General features: G+C 47.5%; 1 protein-coding gene across 1 annotated transcript in view; it reads left to right on the top strand.

Moving 5' to 3' along the window:
• The window catches only part of LOC306940546 (kinesin-like protein KIF26A), a gene marked incomplete at both ends in the record, with an annotated part of 128,181 nt that extends 127,660 nt beyond the window's left edge, over nucleotides 1-521 (top strand). The window contains one exon of the mRNA XM_079525643.1: nucleotides 388-521. Coding sequence (XP_079381769.1) covers nucleotides 388-521 — 134 coding nt within the window. The remainder of the gene's footprint in view (nucleotides 1-387) is intronic.
• Between the last annotated feature and the right edge of the window lie 15,238 nt (nucleotides 522-15,759).

Genomic DNA, 15,759 nt, shown 5'->3' with positions numbered 1-15,759 from the left:
AGCTTGTTACGTAGACAGCTCTAGAATTGCACTTCATGTAGTCATAGCACTTTATAGTACATATGTATAATATATTATATAGTATAGTATAGTATGTATAGTTTACATAGATACTCCACTGTTACGTTCTTAGTCTACGCATGATTCATGATAACTACGTTTTATATATGTGATGTATGCCATGCTTTTGTTATTGCTTAATGTAAGTCGCTCTGGATTAAGAGCGTCTGCTAAATGCCTAAATTGTAAATTGTTATGGTTAGGTTTAGGTGTGCTGCCCTGTGGGAGGTGAGGGTTTGAGATAGGTTGTAGGACTAATGACTGGTCTAACCAATGACTAGTAACCCCTAACTCTCTCTCCTCTTCCTCCTCGTCTCCCCGTAACAGTCGACATGGACCCCGACGTGGAGCCCGAGTCCCAGGACTACCTGGACCTTCTGGCCCAGACCACGGCCGAGCTGGAGTTCTGCGTCAACCTCTGCAAGTCCCGTGTGATGATGGAGACCTGCTTCGACATCTGACCTCTGACATCTGACCTCTGACCTCTGCAAGTCCCGCGTGATGATGGAGACCTGCTTCGACATCTAGCCTGACATCTGACCTCTGACCTCTCCACGGCCCGCCGCCGCAACGCAGGAAGTAGAGGTGTGAGGCCACGCCCACCACAGCGCAGAGGGGACGGGGGGGGGACGGGGGGATGCAGGAAGTAGAGGTGTAACGCTCGCCGGGCATTCTGGGAGACGCCTCCCCCCACCACCACTTCTACAAGTGGATACTTCCCGTTAGCCATGTTCTAAATCTCTGCGGCTCCCTAAACGCGTAGGGCTGTTGTTGTTGTTGTTAGTGGGAATAAACACAGAAGCACCACCCGGGGACAGAGTGCACTGAGAAAGGCGAGGGGCCAAAACCCTGCAGTTCCTGTTTCTGCACAAAACAGGAAGTGGTGTTCTGATGGAAGTCTGCGTTTCTTCTCTGCTGGAAAAGCCGTCGAAACGACTGCGTGTCATTTTGTTTCTTGCACATTTAGGATGCCTCGACTACTACCGTCGCAATAATTGCGAAAATAGGCGATCTACTCTCGTGAATCGCCATCATGCGAAGAAGTATAATTCCGGAGGACTTCACCAACCACCTTTTATCCTCCATCCACACTCTCCTCGCTTTGCTGCGTGGCGACGTCGCACTGCGATGTCGCACTGCCATGTCGCACTGCGATGTCGCACTGCGTAAGGAATATAAACCAGCCTCCAGAAAGAAGGCTGGATGGATCTATGTCCAACATATCCGAGCTGCACGTGTTCGAGTTCTGAGACTGTTGGGAGCAACGGGTTCAGTTTCAGCTTCACCCAGCTGATGGCTGCTCAGACGATCATGATGAGCACATGATGGGCTGGGAGGGTTTAACCCATTTTGACCTGAGATCAGATTCTATAAAATGTCTTCTAAATCCTGACAGTTTTCTGAAAAAGCTATGTTTCTATGTCAGTCGTTGTTCGATTTTTCAAAAAATAGCAGACCTACAAGCTCGTAGCGCGCCACTCGGTGGCGCGCTACGAGCTTGTAGATCTGCTATTTTTCAATAGCTAAAGCATAACATAATGCTTGAAACACCAAAAGGGGTTCCCAACTTCCCGCCCAAAATGGGTTAAGTGTCTTGCTCAAGGACACTTGGACATGTCGACATGATGGGCTGCGGTGGGAAACAAACCAGGGACCTTTGGAATACAATACAGCTTCATCTACCCGCTAGCGTTTTAGGAAAGGGACGTGATACGACTACAAAACGTATTCATACATTATGATGGATGGGTGCAGGTCTCAGAACTCTTTTTCCCCCCCTCAGAAGTCCCTCCCTGACACTCTGAAAATATAGTTTCGGGGGTGAAAAGCCTATAGTGTGAAAAGGTTATTTTGTTGTTGTTGTTTTCCTTTCGGGGGGGGGGGGGGGGGGGAGCGATGATGTGTGTTGGCCTGGAATCAGACAGCTGCCAACGCGGAGCAGCGACGGGGAGAACAGAGAGCGGGTTGCAGGGATTCGTATGTCGTCGTGTGTGTCTTTGATCAGCGTGTGCTGACAGCTTGGCTTAGCTGTTGTACTGTTCTCCCCTCACAGCTAGAAGTACAGAGATACTAGCTGTTGTACTGTTCTCCCCTCACAGCTAGAAGTAAAAAACTAGCTGTTGTACTGTTCTCCCCTCACAGCTAGAAGTACAGAGATAGTACTAGATGTTGTACTGCACTCCCCTCACAGTACAGAGATACTAGTTGTTGTACTGTTCTCCCCCTCACAGCTAGAAGTACAGAGATAGTACTAGATGTTGTACTGCACTCCCCTCACAGTACAGAGATACTAGCTGTTGTACTGTTCTCCCCTCACAGCTAGAAGTAAAGCCTCCTTTATGCTATAGCACAGTGTTTTTGAACCTTTTTTCACATCGAGGACCATTATTATTTGAGCCACGGAACCACCGTTTGATGACATGTAGCCTCTCAGTCATAAAAAATGTTGTTTGTGAAACAGGCAAACGTCGATCAAAATAACAATTCCACTCGGTGGCGCGCTATGAGCTTGTAGATCTGCTATTTTTCAATAGCTAAAGCATAACATAATGCTAACACCAAAAGGGGTTCCCGCCCCAAAATATATATATATATTCCTAGTGAGGGGAAGGAAAAAAAAAACATCAGTATTTGTAAGATGTGGTTCTGTAGAGTGTATTTCTAAGTAAATAAACGTTTTAGGTGTGGAGTAAAAAGAAGATGAAGGAATAATAACAGACAGAAGAATAAGTAAAGTGAATACACAGGAATGCAAATACAGAAGAAAAAAGCAATAAGTTAATATCTTTCCACTGCGTCTGCAGTTCTGCTGGCGTGTATGTTTGTATAGATTATTAATAAATGATAGCATCACAGAATATCAACAAACCGCTTTAAAAGATGAGCGGTAAATTGTATTATATCTGTAATCTGAAAGATTTTAACATTCTGATGGAGGGTTCTTAACCCTTTTTCGTGTTAGCATTATGTTATGCTTTAGCTATTGACAAATAGCAGATCTACAAGCTCGTAGCGCGCCACTGAGTGGCGCGCTACGAGCTTGTAGGTCTGCTATTTTTTGAAAAATCGAAGAACGACTGACAGAAAACTGTCAGGATGTAGAAGACATTTTTAGAATCTGATCTCAGGTCAAAATGGGTTAATGACGTCACGTCCTGTACTAGATAGATCAGCACACAAGCTTTACAGTAATTATAGGCTATATATACAGTATATATATAGAGAGAAAAAGGTTTTAATTTAAATATATATTGATTTATTATCAAACATAAATAATCACAAGTATTACCAACTATAGTGAAGGCTCTGTTCCATTTAGTTTAGCACACCCATAACTCTGAGAGTGTACAAATGGAACCAAATGGACCCCGTAAGGGGGTCATTTTGAACCCCATCAAGGAACCGTGAGGGTCCCTCCCTAGAGACCCAGTGGTGTAGCGCAGGGGTTCCCAAAGTGGGGTCCGGGGACCCCTAGGGGTCCTTGAGGGAGTTCCAGAGGGTACCTAGCTCCATTAGAGATAGTTAGGAACCAAATGGACCCTAACGGGTCCATTTGGTTCCATTTGTACACTCTCAGAGTTAAATTAACAGTGGTTTTACAATATAAATTGGGGTCCCAGAGATAGAAATTCCATTAAATCGGGGGTCCGTAGCATAATGCGTGTGCAACTGGGGGTCCATGAAATGAATGTTTCGGAATCACTGCTAGAGCCGTAAAAATCCTCCCTTATCGGGGTCACTGGCATAATGTTTTCAAATGAGCGGTCCGTGGACTAATAAATGTTGATTTGGGGGTCCTTGACACGAAAAAGTTTGGGAACCCCTGGCGTAGCAACGTGTTTCCAGTGAGTGTTCCCTGACTCTGTTTGACCAGAACGGAGCAGAGCCTTCATTAGCATCATTGCGGCGAGACCTGTGAAGGACGTAATGGAGAAGATATAGCCCCCATTTCTCTCCCATTTGGCTGCTGAAGTGCACATAACTAGCCTACTAGAGCCTGTAGGAGCCGAGAGATGAAACATAAATCCCCCTAAATCCCACCCTGGGCGTTTTGCATTTTATAATTGCGAAATGCAGCGTTAGCATTTCGTCTCAGCGTATATATATCTCTGCTCAATTAGCGTCCGGTCGTGCGTGGCTGCGGTCTGTCAGCTTTGATTTGCATGTATGGTCTCTCTAGAGCGGCGGAGACAGTTATGAGCTGAATTCTATAGCAGTGTTGTGTTTTGGCAGCTAGTTTTAGTCATAGTGTCTTGAAACATTTTCATTTAGTTTTAGTCACATTTTAGTCACCTGGGAATGTTTTAGTGTTAGTCTAGTTTTAGTCGACTAAATCTACACGTGATTTAGTCGACTAAAATGTATCTTGGCAGGCCTTGATGCCGTCCTAATGATTTATTTTACACGTGCTGAAAACAGCCGATCTGCAAGCTTGAGCTTGTAGATCTTTTTTTTCCCAGCATGCAATCAAGTGTAAAATGACTTGTACTGGATCTCTTGTCCACTAGTAGGACAAGTCGCAGCGGTGGCCGAACGGTTTGCGGAGCGGTCTTGATACCGGAAGGTCGCCGGTTCGTATCCCCGGACCGGCACGTTAAAATTACCACCGCTGAAGTGCCCTTGAGCAAGGCATTGAACCCCTACCATGAAATGTTCTATAAGCAGAGCGTGGCTGTAAACAAGCATCTCGGGCTTAGTCCACTTACCCTGGGTAAACAAAGAACTTTGCTTAGTCCCTTCCTGACATTTTTATAGTCTAGTTTGTATCTGTTGATGAAATTGTCAGTATATTTAGTCTTAGTCATTGAAAGAGTGTCTCTCGGAAATAGTTCAGGTTAGTGACTGACAGGCAGTGGCGTGCACAGATAGACACTAGGGGGTGCTAGAGCACCCCCTGCCCTTTTGGCAATGTGCCCTTTTGAAAAAAAGGAGAAAAAAAGAAATAGCAGACCTACAAGCTCATAGCGCGCCACTCGGTGGCGCGCTATGAGCTTGTAGATCTGCTATTTTTCAATAGCTAAAGCATAACATAATGCTAACACCAAAAGGGGTTCCCGCCCAAAATGGATTAAGGCAACCGGCCGGTTCCACGCGCTGCACAAGGTGCCCTTTTTTAACTTGAGCACCTGCCCCTCTAAATGTCTGTGCACGCCACTGCTGACAGGTGAGCAGGCAAGGCCACCGGCCAGGCTGACCATAGGGCTGACCATAGGGCTGACCATAGGGAATACAAGGAGGCAGAGGATTCTCTTTGGCCACGGTGTGGCAATTTACTTGGCAATTGTGTGCTGTACATAAAATAAACACAGAATAGAATTGTATCAGCAATAATAATAATAATCTCCAATGAACAAATCATAAATAGCAGTTAAATCCAATAACTTCAATAATAATAAACCATCTTCAGATCATGGAATAAATATAAATAAGTAATCAATAATAATGTAGGCCGAATGGATATAATGAAAGCATCAAGGGTATATATATATATATATATATATATATACACACACATACTGTACATATAAACATTATATTTCAAACATAAATATGATGCAGTTGTTTAAGCTGGACAAACACTCTAATTAGACGCCAACTAATTAGTCCACATTTCAGCTCCAATAAACCAAAGGGAAATAACATAAATACGAACTGCCGGTCATCTTGTAATACACAAATAAACAGGAGCAAACAGTCGACACAAAGCAGTGCAGTGAGTCTATGATGGGTGATGAGGTGATGATGGCAAAGAACAAACAGTTGATGTTCCAGAGGCTTTCTGACTCACGTTTGTTCTTGGACGCACACGGTTTGAGGGTTGAAGAAAGGTGGTAGTTCTGGAGGTTGGGAGACAGGAGACAGCACTGGTGTGGTGATCTGAGCTTGCATCAGGGAATGAGTGCAGCTAGTTCTACTTATATCGCCTCCTACACCTGTGCGTGGCCAATGAACAAGCTGCCACTCACTCAGGCTTGAGCCTTTTGATTTTAGTCGACTAAATCTACAGGTGATTTAGTCGACTAAAATGTTTCTGGGCGGGCCTTGATGCAGTCCTAATGACTGATTTTACATTTGCTGGCTATTTTCAGCATGCAACCAAGTGTAAAATGACTTATACTGGATCTCTTGTCCACTAGTCCCTTCCTAACATTTTAGTCTAGTTTTTATCTGTTGACGAAATTGTCAATATATTTAGTCTTAGTTTTAGTCATCATAGCTTAGTTTTCATTTAGTTTCCATTTAGTTTTCGTCAGTGAAAAAAGGTAGTGGACGAAACATTTTTTGTCTCAGTTTTAGTCGACTGATTCTATAGACCTCTTATTAATAAACACTGGGCCCGGGGACCTCCTATACGGGTCCAAACACTGGGCCCGGGGACCTCCTATACGGGTCCAAACACTGGGCCCGGGGACCTCCTATACGGGTCCAAACACTGGGCCCGGGGACCTCCTATACGGGTCCAAACACTGGGCCCGGGGACCTCCTATACGGGTCCAAACACTGGGCCCGGGGACCTCCTATACGGGTCCAAACACTGGGCCCGGGGACCTCCTATACGGGTCCAAACACTGGGCCCGGTGACATCCTATACGGGTCCAAACACTGGGCCCGGTGACCTCCTATACGGGTCCAAACACTGGGCCCGGTGACATCCTATACGGGTCCAAACACTGGGCCCGGTGACATCCTATACGGGTCCAAACACTGGGCCCGGGGACCTCCTATACGGGTCCAAACACTGGGCCCGGTGACATCCTATACGGGTCCAAACACTGGGCCCAGTGACCTCCTATACAGGTCCAAACACTGGGCCCGGTGACCTCCTATACGGGTCCAAACACTGGGCCCGGGGACCTCCTATACAGGTCCAAACACTGGGCCCGGTGACCTCCTATACGGGTCCAAACACTGGGCCCGGGGACCTCCTATACAGGTCCAAACACTGGGCCCGGTGACCTCCTATACGGGTCCAAACACTGGGCCCGGGGACCTCCTATACGGGTCCAAACACTGGGCCCGGTGACATCCTATACGGGTCCAAATGGACTCTTTACAGCTCTATATTACTCTGAGAGTATCCAAATGTAACCCGTGTGTTGATGACACCTATAGGACTTTACATTAGCCTATAGTTTGACCACAGTGAGGCATTGTGATACTTCACTGTGACACAGCTGGTACGGATATGAACCGCTACGTACCTGTCCCTATGTCCGCCCCTATGTTTAGAGTGCCAGTAGGGTCAAAAGTGGCGCTGTTGTGCCAGAAACAGAGAGAGAGAGATAGTGTTGCACTGTTGCCTGCTAATTACAGAGAGGGAGAGGGGGGGGGGGGGGGAGAGGGAGATAGAGGGGGGAGGGGGGAGAGAGAGAGGGAGAGGTGTCTGCTAAATGCTAATTCCCCACAGACAGTAACTCTGTCATTTCTCGACCGTTTCGGACGCGGGGCGGCTCGCCGGAACCGGGCCGGCACCCTGGGCGCGTTCCTGTGGTTCTGGAAGTTCCGAGGACCCACCGGGGGACCCCCACACGGAGTTGCACCACTCAGTTCACACAGGTGTGATTTTTTTCTCCCAAGGACCACCAGTACTCTGCAGAGAGTGAGACTGAGACTGTACACTCTCAGAGTTACAGACCTGACTGTACACTCTCAGAGTTACAGACCTGATTTAAATGAGACTGTACACTCTCAGAGTTACAGACCTGATTTAAATGAGACTGTACACTCTCAGAGTTACAGACCTGACTGTACACTCTCAGAGTTACAGACCTGATTTAAATTATTGAATACTTTATTGACAATTTGAAAGGGGGAACAACAGTAAAGTGTGGTTCAATACAAGGTCTGGCAAGAGGATATAACCCATTGAACCCAAGAGGATATAACCCATTGTAACGCCTGGAACCCAAGAGGATATAACCCATTGTAACGCCTGGGATTCGAACTCAGGTCTCCCCCGTGATAGTCCAACATCTTCACCACTAGACCAAAGGGATATTCCTATGGACTTGGACTGGGGGAGATATTAGACTTTTGAGGCCATCAGGCAGAGGCTCTGAGCCACTCTGCTACGAAAACGTTTTCCTTTGGGATCCTTCATTTTCAATTCATCTGAGGGTCCATTTGGTTACTGTAGTATAAATGGTAAATGGTGCATTTATATAGCGCCTTTATCCAAGGTGCTTTACATAGATTGTGCATTACATTCACCCATTCACACACACATTCACACACTGATGGTGGAAGAAACCATGCAAGGCACCAACCAGCACATCAGGAGCAATTAGGGGTTCAGAGTCTTGCTCAAGGACACTTCGACACTAACTCTGGGGGAGCCCACAGGGATCGAACTGGCAACCTTGCGGTTACCACCCAGCCACTCTACCCCTGAGCCACCGCCGCCCCCAACCTATTTGGTCAGCGGTTCGAATCCCGGCTCCTCCTGTCCACATGTCGAAATGTCCTTGGGCAAGACACTGAACCCCACCCTGCCTCCAGTGAGTCGGTCGGTGTCAGCTCGCCACCGTCGGTGTGTGAATGTGGGAAGTGAGGACGTCGACTGTTTCGCCGCTTCACCTCCCAATGTATGAATGAATGAACCGTTGTAAAGCGCTTTGAGCACTTGGAAAAGCGCTATAAAAATGCAATTCATCATTATTATTAGTATTACCCTTGCTGCCCCCAGAGCCGACGCTGAGAACCGACATGCTATAACAGTATATTATACAGTATAGTCTAGAAGAAGTCAAACTTCACACACGTGAAGTTCAGTCAAACCATATTGGATTGAATGTGACTTACAGTTCAGCAGATTACATTTTAAGGATCTGTTTTTTGGCAAATACATGTTTGTTGAGGGTATAGAGGGGGGACCTGATGCAGAGCCCTGGGGGACTCCGGGTCGATACAGTATAACCCATTCTGGACGGGAACCCCTTTTGGTGTTTTAAGCATTATGTTATACTTTAGCTATTGAAAAATAGCAGATCTACAAGCTCGTAGCGCGGCACCGAGTGCCGCGCTACGAGCTCGTAGGTCTGCTATTTTTGAAAAATCGTGAAAATCCGGCACAGATCTTTGAATATATATATTCTTTTGGAACGTTTTTAACTAAAATCTTTGCTTGTGGGGGGGTCGTCCCTGGAACAACATATTTTCAGATGGGGGTCGGCGGCCAAATACATATTTTTGGGGGTCCTTGACATGAAATATTGAGCACCACTGATATAGAAACACAGGCATTTCAGAAAACTGTCAGGATTTAGAAGATTTTATTTTAATTTCGACGTCAGGCCTTAAATGGGATAACGTAGAGGGTTGAAGTGGTTAGAAGCTCATTTCAAATCAATCAGAGTTGATAGAATGTCTCATTGTTGATATTGATTTATCCCATTTAGAACTGAGGACGATTCTACAAAATAATGTCTTCTAAATCCTGACAGTTTCTGAAAAACCCCATGATTCGTTCTCAAACATTTTCATGTCAAGGACCCCCAAGATTATATGTAATTGGCCGCCGACCCCCATCTGAAAATATGTTGTTCCAGGGACGACCCCCCCCCCCCCCCCCCCCCCCCCACAAGCAAAGATTTTAGTTAAAAACGTTGGCTCTGAAAGAATATATATTCAAAGATTTACACTATACATTTTCATGATTTTTCAAAAATAGCAGACCTACAAGCTCGTAGCGCGCCACTCGGTGCAGCGCTATGAGCTTGTAGGTCTGCTATTTTTTGAGTGGTGTAAACCACTCCTACAACTGGCTTTTGTGTGCATAAAAAAATGACCATGGTTGCTATGTTCAAAATAATTTCTGACGTAATTAAATCACACCCGGGTGAACTGGATGACCGTAGCAACCATGGTCATTTTCTCTGCACAAAAAAAGCCAGTTGTGAAATCACATCCGGGTGTGATTTCATTACGTCAGATCAGAGCTGATCAGGCTATATAATACCTTACCTTATATAATACCTCACATCGGACAAAAACTCCAGCTGAATCAACTTCATGGTCACAAATCATCACATCAGAAGACGAGTCTACCTAGCCAAAGATCTTTAACGTCAGACATTACGTCAGACCACAGCTGATCATGCTATATAAAACCTTACACCACTCAGTTCACACAGGTGTGATTTTTATAAGTATAACATATAATAAGTATAACATATAGTGCTTAAAACACCAAAAGGGGTTCCCGTAGCGAATGGGTTATGTTACGAGATCCACTCGGCATCGCAACAGATCTCTGTCTGCCGTGATGCTGAGTGGATCTCCTTTCAACAGATCTCTGTCTGCCGTGATGCTGAGTGGATCTCCTTTCAACAGATCTCTGTCTGCCGTGATGCTGAGTGGATCTCCTTTCAACAGATCTCTGTCTGCCGTGATGCTGAGTGGATCTCCTTTCAACAGATCTCTGTCTGCCGTGATGCTGAGTGGATCTCCTTTCAACAGATCTCTGTCTGCCGTGATGCTGAGTGGATCTCCTTTCAACAGATCTCTGTCTGCCGTGATGCTGAGTGGATCTCCTTTCAACAGATCTCTGTCTGCCGTGATGCTGAGTGGATCTCCTTTCAACAGATCTCTGTCTGCCGTGATGCTGAGTGGATCTCCTTTCAACAGATCTCTGTCTGCCGTGATGCTGAGTGGATCTCCTTTCAACAGATCTCTGTCTGCCGTGATGCTGAGTGGATCTCCTTTCAACAGATCTCTGTCTGCCGTGATGCTGAGTGGATCTCCTTTCAACAGATCTCTGTCTGCCGTGATGCTGAGTGGATCTCCTTTCACTTGTTTCATCAATTCATTTGATTAGACAGACCGTGATTCAAATAATAATTAAACTGGCGCTTCTCAAGCTTTTTTCGGGATCATGGGCCCACTTGAAGAAAGCTTCCGTGGTCCATGAAGAAAAGAAAAGGAGGCTCGCAACTCACTTTTGTAAAACAGCTCCAAGTATTTATTTACAATCCCAGCAGGACATACAACGTTTCCACCGGTGTTGGTCTTTTTGAGGTGCAACCACTCCAAGGAACAGCAATGTCCTCACCTATGTGACTATGTTTGGGGTACCAGTAGGGGCAAAAGTGGCGCTGTTGTGCCAGAGAGAGAGAGAGAGAGATAGTGTTGCACTGTTGCCTGCTAATTACAGAGAGAGAGAGAGAGAGATACAGAGAGAGAAAGAGAGGCAGGGGGAGAAGGGCGTTGCACCACTCAGTTCACACGGGTGTGATTTTTCTAGTCTGAATGAGATAACAGGAAATGAGTCATTAGGCTATATACAGTACAGAGTGTGGACAAAAGAGCCATCAGCACCATCTGGTTGTAGTGGGGTAGCTCCAACACCATCTGGTTGTAGTGGGGTAGCTCCAACACCATCTGGTTGTAGTGGGGTAGCTCCAACACCATCTGGTTGTAGTGGGGTAGCTCCAACACCATCTGGTTGTAGTGGGGTAGCTCCAACACCATCTGGTTGTAGTGGGGTAGCTCCAACACCATCTGGTTGTAGTGGGGTAGCTCCAACACCATCTGGTTGTAGTGGGGTAGCTCCAACACCATCTGGTTGTAGTGGGGTAGCTCCAACACCATCTGGTTGTAGTGGGGTAGCTCCAACACCATCTGGTTGTAGTGGGGTAGCTCCAACACCATCTGGTTGTAGTGGGGTAGCTCCAACACCATCTGGTTGTAGTGGGGTAGCTCCAACACCATCTGGTTGTAGTGGGGTAGCTCCAACACCATCTGGTTGTAGTGGGGTAGCTCCAACACCATCTGGTTGTAGTGGGGTAGCTCCAACACCATCTGGTTGTAGTGGGGTAGCTCCAACACCATCTGGTTGTAGTGGGGTAGCTCCAACACCATCTGGTTGTAGTGGGGTAGCTCCAACACCATCTGGTTGTAGTGGGGTAGCTCCAACACCATCTGGTTGTAGTGGGGTAGCTCCAACACCATCTGGTTGTAGTGGGGTAGCTCCAACACCATCTGGTTGTAGTGGGGTAGCTCCAACACCATCTGGTTGTAGTGGGGTAGCTCCAACACCATCTGGTTGTAGTGGGGTAGCTCCAACACCATCTGGTTGTAGTGGGGTAGCTCCAACACCATCTGGTTGTAGTGGGGTAGCTCCAACACCATCTGGTTGTAGTGGGGTAGCTCCAACACCATCTGGTTGTAGTGAGGTAGCTCCAACACCATCTGGTTGTAGTGGGGTAGCTCCAACAATTACAAGTGATTGGAAACAACAAAAACATCCATTATTTATTGGGCATTTGAGCCACCACGGCTTATATTATATTATATTATATATGGATAATAATCTTATGATAAGATTCTGTCTACAATTCCATGCTGTATTGATGTTTGTACCATTAGGAGAGATGACAGGCAAACGATTCTTCTACATTCACTAATTGTGCAGACTTCTTGTAAATGAAGTAATGCAGATTCTCGAGATAGTTTAACAGTAATTGTACTCTTGAGAGTGTAAATTGACTCGTATTAAAGGGTCCATTTGGTTTCATTTTACACTCCAAGGGTCCATTTGGTTATGAACTCTCCATCGTTTAGCTCCATGGAGACCACCTGGAACCCCTCCATGGGGACCACCTGGAACCCCTCCATGGGGACCACCTGGAACCCCTCCATGGGGACCACCTGGAACCCCTCCATGGGGACCACATGGAACCCCTCTAAGGACCCCTGGGGGTCCCTGGACTACATGGGGACCACCTGGAACCCCTCCATGGGGACCACCTGGAACCCCTCCATGGGGACCACCTGGAACCCCTCCAAGGACCACTGGGGGTCCCTGGACTACATGGGGACCACCTGGAACCCCTCCAAGGACCACTGGTTGAAAACCAGTGTTTAGAATAGAATTATTATTTATTGTGGAATGAAAATGTATCATTTTCTTATTGGTATGAAATGAGGAGATGTGTTTTTAGTTATTTGATATTCTCAGGCCTATTTTTTATTTTATTTTAAAGTGGCTGCATGACAAGTTGAATCTTAGATTTAAGGGCCTTTCAAACGTGAAGCGATATAACACGCCTATAGTTCATTTTCAAAGAGACTTGCATTTTTTGCGCGGAGCACTGGGGAGCAGTCGCGGTGCGGACAACGCAAGCGTATTTACGTGAGCGCGGACGGTCCCGTGAATTTGTTGCGCGCGTGCTCGTTTCGTGCGCGCGCCGGCGACTCAACAGACCTGGATTCTGTTTAGCTTTTTTTTTTTTAACGTTTGCTTTGTCGCGCCCCTCTTCAACAGACCTGGAGGAGACCTGTCGTTGATCCAGACCTGGAGGAGACCTGTCGTTGATCCAGGCGACAACGCCTGCGTTCCTCACTTCACATTTGAAAGACCCTTTAGAGACATTATGACAAACATTAGGGACTTTAAGCAACGCTAGGCGGAAGTACGGGAGCTGTGACGCCGTCGCCGTAGCTGTCAAAAGCGTTAAGCAAACAGCCGTCGAGCACTGATCCATTTCCGGTTGCCGTAGCCGACTGCCGTAGCCGGCGTTGCTTAAAGTTGCTATTCTTTCCTACGGTTGTGTGTGGTTTGCTATGAGGAAGAATCATGTTTTTCTTTTTCTTTTTTAATCAGTTTTTAAGTAGGCTAATATTGCTATGGTTATGTACTATTTAATATAATGACCTTTTCTTTTGTATTTGGTTTTGTACTGTACAGTTTTATAATAATAATAATAATAATTTGTAAAGACTTACTTTTAGGGGAATGTGTACGATGGAGTATGGTGGCTTGCCTGGTGTCATACATACATGTCAATAAAGATGGTTGATGATTGAAAGTGTGTCGTCTGAATTATGGTTTCTTGTACGTGTGTGCTGTTGCACTCGACATGTTTTCTACATTCTGAACACAACTGGAATGCTCATGCTGTGTCTGTGGCAAGAGATAGCTCTGCTGTCGCAGTCATCTGTCCTGAAACTTTGGATTCACACCAAGAGGGTGTGGGGGCACGGTGGCACAGTCTGTAGTGCTGTCCCCTCACAGCTAGAAGGTCCTGGGTTCGATTCCCGCTGGGGACGCTGTGGGCGTTGGCCGTGAGCTCCCTCCTCCGCGTCATCAGTGCCCATACCCGAGGCGTGGTTGGCGAAAGGGCCTTTATGTGTGGAGTTTACATGTCACCTATAGGGTAGGTACCCTCACATGTTCTCCCCGTGTCCCCTAGGGTAGGTACCCTCGCATGTTCTCCCCGTGTCCCCTAGGGTAGGTACCCTCGCATGTTCTCCCTGTGTCCCCTAGGGTAGGTAGACTCACATGTTCTCCCCGTGTCCCCCTAGGGTAGGTATACCCTCACATGTTCTCCCCGTGTCCCCTAGGGTAGGTACCCTCACATGTTCACCCTGTGTCCCCCTAGGGTAGGTACCCTCACATGTTCTCCCCGTGTCCCCTAGGGTAGGTACCCTCACATGTTCTCCCCGTGTCCCCTAGGGTAGGTATACCCTCACATGTTCTCCCCGTGACCCCTAGGGTAGGTACCCTCACATGTTCTCCCCGTGTCCCCTAGGGTAGCTATACCCTCACATGTTCTCCCCGTGTCCCCTAGGGTAGGTACCCTCGCATGTTCTCCCCGTGTCCCCTAGGGTAGGTACCCTCACATGTTCTCCCCGTGTCCCCTAGGGTAGGTACCCTCACATGTTCTCCCCGTGTCCCCTAGGGTAGGTACCCTCACATGTTCTCCCCGTGTCCCCTAGGGTAGGTATACCCTCACATGTTCTCCCCGTGTCCCCTAGGGTAGGTACCCTTGCATGTTCTCCCCGTGTCCCCTAGGGTAGGTACCCTCGCATGTTCTCCCCGTGTCCCCTAGGGTAGGTAGACTCACATGTTCTCCCCGTGTCCCCTAGGGTAGGTACCCTCACATGTTCTCCCCGTGTCCCCTAGGGTAGGTAGACTCACATGTTCTCCCCGTGTCCCCTAGGGTAGGTACCCTCACATGTTCTCCCTGTGTCCCCTAGGGTAGGTAGACTCACATGTTCTCCCCGTGTCCCCCTAGGGTAGGTATACCCTCACATGTTCTCCCCGTGTCCCCTAGGGTAGGTACCCTCACAAAAAACATGCAGTAATCCTGGTATCTAAACTGCCTCCCCCTGGCCAGCCGGGGAGCCTGATGAAGGGGAAAGGAACTGGTTGGAATAACTTGTTCCTTCCACGCGCTACGTCCAACCAGGGAAACTCCCCCCTGTCAGGTGCACAAGGACTCCTCATGCATGAGGTCAGTCCGCTGCCCCCCCCCCCATTTTTTTAAGGGTGTGCGTGCGTGGCGTGCGTGCGTGCGTGCGTGCGTGAAATGATTACTATATTTACCCAGGGTATCTGGGCTAAGCTCAAGAACTTGTTTCCAGCCAGGCCCTGCTCATAGAACACATTTCATCGTAGTGGTTCAATGCCTTGTTCAAGGGCACTTCAGCGGTGGTAATTTTAACGTGTCGGACCGCTGATTCGAACTGGCGACCTTCCGGTATCAAGACCGCTCCGCTATCCGTTCGGCCACCGCTGCCACATGTGTGCGTGCGTGCGTGCGTGGCGTGTGTGCGTGCGTGCGTGGCGTGGCGTGGCGTGGCGTGCGTGCGTGCGTGCGTGCCGCAGGTGTGCCTGGCTGATTGAATGACAGAGTGATTTTGCAGGCACTGTATCTGGAGGGAGCTGATCGTGTCCAGCCTTAATTCTGGGAGGTT

Source organism: Electrona antarctica, assembly GCF_951216825.1.
Source record: "Electrona antarctica genome assembly, chromosome: 17".
NCBI lineage: Eukaryota > Metazoa > Chordata > Actinopteri > Myctophiformes > Myctophidae > Electrona > Electrona antarctica.
The sequence above is the reverse complement of the archived record's forward strand: the minus strand, read 5'-3'. Positions and strand labels throughout refer to the sequence as shown.